Raw genomic sequence first — 4,382 nt, 5'->3', positions numbered from 1 at the left:
ACATTTAAACCCTGATACAAATTTTGAGACTGGTTACCCCTCTCCATTGGGGCAGCCTAGTGTTATTTAGAAGAGATGAATGTCAGGCTGCTGTTGTCCTGAAGGAGCTGCAATGCTTGGACAGGGCAGTCCTGCTTGTGAATTTAGGCAAATTATCAGGAAAAATGGACCTGTCCCCTCTTTGTCAAACTGCATACTCATGTGAGGGTCTGAGATTGATGTGTTATTTACAAACTGTTACCCAGACTGTTATTCAGCCAGGGGTCCCAAACTTGCATGTGGAATTTGCAGTTTTTACATAGCTTTTGAAATACTATTCCCTCCTTGTTCACAGCAGAGTATTTTGGTACTTCAGGTTAATGCATCTCAGGTAGCTGCTATTTATTCCACATAATCAAGAAGTCTTTCTCACTCAGAGGTTTAAAGCCTGTTGGCTTTTAGATCAACAGTTCATCCATTTTATCACTTGTGAGCTTATAGATAAATAGCTCTGACTGGTTAGAAAATGACTGAGGCTTAGCTAAGCTCAACTCTTTTAAGGTGTGAGGGCACTATGGGCATCCTGGGAAGAAAACTCTGCAGGCAAGACCAAAGGCAGCTGTATACTGTGAAATAATAAGTATCAGGCAAAATACAGTATCACAGCTAATAGATATATTTTAAAAGTGGAAATATCTATGTTTAATTGCATTTAAAGTACGTAGTGAGTAACCATACATTTTTATAACAAACCTTTACATCTGAACTCAGAATAATACAAGAAAAAGTGCTGATTATATATGGTCAAAATAACTGAGGCAAATTTTTGACAACAAAATATTAGCATGTGGCCCCTGTCAGCAACACTCTAAAGTCAGGCTGAATGATGTCAGTGACAATTACTGTTCTTCCTTAGCTGACCCAAACACAACAATCCAAACACTGTTTTGTGGGTTTTTTTGCTTGTTTTCCTTTCTTTTGCATAGCTTTCGATATTGCTGCACTCACCTCTGCATTTGCAAGCCCATCTCAATTCTGGATAATTTCTTTAAAGTTCTGAATATTTTAAACCCAGTTCTCCTCAAATACATAATATATATTTCTACCAATTATAAATACATCATTTTTATTAATCTGATTTCAATAACATGCATTTGTATAATTACTGTACAATCAAAATAGACATTGACTTTACACAGTGTGTATGCTTTTATTTCAGCAATATTGTTCAGACACACTGCTCAACAAATCAAGCAAATAGGGAAATAAAAAGGAAAAAAGGAGGGAGAAATAACCTCTGGGAAGAAATATAATTTCATAGTAATTACAGACAAAATAAAGAAAAGGAAAAATACTTATCGGAAAAAGGGTTTATTAATACATAGAAAATCCCCACAATAGTTGAAACACACTTCAGAAACTAGTAAACATGTTAAATAGAATTGTGCCAATTACGCAGTGCCCAAGCATCTGCTTGCTCTTAATTAGATGGGGAGGTGAATGACCACTGTTTATTTTCATTTTCCTCATTAATTATGAAAAACTGCATTTAATTCATCTTGCATGGTGAGAGACTGGCTGCGCAGATGTAAGTCGTAAGGGAAGTGGCTCTCTGTAGGCAACCTGAACATCGAGCTCTGCCCAAGGGGAACCCTGGGTGGCACTGCACAGTAATGCATGCCGTAATTGTAATTTTTGCCATAGTCCAAGCTTTCTTCTTGCTTCAGGGAAAATATCCCATTATAGTTAATTGGGGGAGGACTTAGGGGACCTTCAAACTGTGGGCTGGCGCACTCGGGGGAAGTGCTTTCATAGAAGGACTCGTAAGCGCTGCAGTAATTGTAAGGTTTCATGGACTTGGAGTTGTCAAGAGTCCCATGCCCTGCGGGGGTGCCAAGCTCCGGGCTGTGGTAGGGGGGATAGAAGGTGGAGTAGGGTGCACGGGTATGATGGGTGCCTTCACCCGCCTGGCCCATTAGGAAACTTCTGGCATTCAGCTGCAGGCATCCCGCCACCAAGTTTGTAGTTGGCTGGGACAGACCCTTGCACAAGTTTTGGACGAAGGTGAGCAGGTCGGGTCTCTTACCAATTCGCAGGATTTCGGAAAGAGCCCAAATATAGTTCTTGGCTAGTCTTAAGGTTTCGATTTTGGACAGTTTTTGTGTTTTAGAATAACATGGGACCACTTTCCTTAAATTGTCCAAGGCGTCGTTAAGGCCATGCATGCGGTTCCTCTCTCTAGCATTGGCTTCTTGTCGCCTGAATTTGATCCTTTCCATCCTTATCTTGCTTGTCTTTTTTTTCCGAAGACCCCTTCTCCTAGGCAAGCCATTCTCATCCTCCTCTTCTCTCTCCTCCTCCTCTTTTTCTGTGTCTTCTCCAGGAGATCTTTTAATATTCTTTCCTCGGAGCACAATCTGCTTTGAAAAGCTTTCTGGATTCTTCATTTGCTTTTGGTCATCAGTTTCTCTGGAAAACTTTCTACACATCTGGGGTTCTGGCATTACAACAGACTCATCAAATGGTAGTGTTAACATGGTTCTATAGTCTTAAGTTACCTGAAAGAATGCCAGCACAATATTTAAATATTTGCATTTTTAAAGTTTCCCGACTCACACACATCCTAATGCCCCTTCTTGTGTCTGCATTTACGCTTTCTGTATATATGTGTGTGTGTATAACTGCACAATCTACATTTTTTGCATAAAATGCCAGTTCCAAATGCCCACTTTTTTAAAAAATAAAAACTGTTCAGAATTCTAAAATCACTCAAAACATCGGACCTTGCAACTCAAAAGCCAAATTTCTCACAGATAAGTGTAGAGTAAATCAATATTTAAAATGTACAATTAGCTCCCTGCTCATTTGTTTTATTTTTAAACAAGCCCTTCAAACCCTCACCACTATGGAATTCAAAGAAATGCAAAACATGATAAAACAATACAGAAATTTCATTAATCCAAATTCCCCTGGGTGGAAAAATGAGGAAAGCGAGTGCAGTCTTAAAATTGAAAAGTGCCATATCTCTATTACCTGATGGTTAAATATTCTAAAATCACTTTTTGATTTATATCTCAAAGTTGTTTTTTTCCCCTCCACATTTCTTTCCTTATGTATCAAGATATTAAACTGTAGTAAGTTACAGTGGGTGAGAAGAAAAAAATAATGGAACATTCCCCCCTAGATATTCAGCTAGTAACATAATTAAAAACAAAGCATTTTTTTCCAAATAATGTGAATTAAAATCACATTATTTACTTCATATTAAGACAAAGATCAGAATTATCTAACCCTAAACGTACTCAGATTAGTTAGGAAATAAAATCCCCCTACCTTTTTTTTCCCTTTTCCATGCAAAAATTCTAATTGATATAATCTGTTTCGTTAGAATCAACTTATTTGCTTTTTCCCTTTTTCTTTACTCATTTTTTATTTTTTCCTCCCCCATCAATTAGGGGGGGGAGGTGAAAAATTCCCTGCACACTATAGCAGTGTTTATATTCTGCGAGGCTCAGATGTCTTCCTCCAGCTCTTAGCTGACAGGAGCGGTCTGTAGATTCTGACTGCAATCCTGCACGTGTGCTCAGAATCTAGCCTGGAATGGAAAAATAATTTCCTTTTCCCAATTACTTTGCTTTTGTTTGCTGTTTAGGAACCGCAAAAGCTTGGATCCCATGGTTCTCAAAGAGACAAGCATAGCAAATGCAGGGACTTTTTGTAACAGAACAAAACTAAACAAAAACCCCAGTCAGAGCCTAACTCTATCAGTATTGTCTACACACTTGCAATATTACATAAAAGCAACGAAAGTTTGCAATTGCATCAGTAGAATAAAATGTTAGGAGGAGTTATTAGACAGTAAATAATACACATAAAATACAAGACAATGATACTGTATCTTTAAACACTGGCATGCACACCCAGCACCAACTGAAATATATCTTTATTTGTATTACCTTAGCTTTTTATTTCATTCAACAATCAGTTTTCATGTTTTGCCTTCCAAATCTTTTCAGTCTGAATGTCGCATCGTCTCCTGGAGTCTAGATCTGTGTATATCTGCACTATCTCATTGATCTCTAAAAAGTGACATTGATGCCAACTGCCAGAGCTGGTACCCATGCCATCTGCTAGTGACGTCACAGGGCAGAGAAAACCACGTGAGCTTTCCTCCTGGGACCTTCATTCTGCACTGATCATCTGGCATCCCTCTAAGTGGGTACCAGCATTCATGTATCAACACAGAAGGTTAGACTGATAGGAAAAAAAAAAAAGAAAAAAAATCTGCACCAGCATTTCACATACAGTAGGTGTATTTCCACTGTAGTTGCTTCTTTTTAGCAGTCTAGCTGCACAGATAGACACGCCAATATTTGGTGCTATCCCTGCCTACAGGTACGGCT

The 4,382-nt window shown here is 38.6% G+C and overlaps 1 protein-coding gene across 2 annotated transcripts; it reads right to left on the bottom strand.

Annotated features, from left to right (window-relative positions):
• Positions 1-955: 955 nt before the first annotated feature.
• On the bottom strand, positions 956-4,080 carry NEUROD6 (neuronal differentiation 6). 2 transcript variants are annotated; one of them, XM_009072193.1, is made up of 3 exons: positions 3,936-4,080; positions 3,313-3,574; positions 956-2,537 (listed from the first exon to the last, which is right to left on the bottom strand). In XM_009072193.1, exon 3 carries the CDS (start codon positions 2,514-2,516, stop codon positions 1,509-1,511), a length of 1,008 nt encoding a protein of 335 aa, XP_009070441.1. In that variant the 5' UTR covers positions 2,517-2,537; positions 3,313-3,574; positions 3,936-4,080; the 3' UTR covers positions 956-1,508. The 2 variants fall into 2 exon arrangements, with proteins under 2 accessions (XP_009070441.1, XP_009070442.1); XM_009072194.1 differs by lacking the exon at positions 3,313-3,574 and having other exon boundaries at positions 3,936-4,050.
• Positions 4,081-4,382: the final 302 nt, after the last annotated feature.

This window comes from Acanthisitta chloris, unplaced genomic scaffold (genome assembly GCF_000695815.1).
Source record: "Acanthisitta chloris isolate BGI_N310 unplaced genomic scaffold, ASM69581v1 scaffold10263, whole genome shotgun sequence".
In the NCBI taxonomy this organism is placed as follows: domain Eukaryota; kingdom Metazoa; phylum Chordata; class Aves; order Passeriformes; family Acanthisittidae; genus Acanthisitta; species Acanthisitta chloris.
Note: the sequence above shows the minus strand (reverse complement) of the source record. Positions and strands in the feature narration are given on the sequence as shown.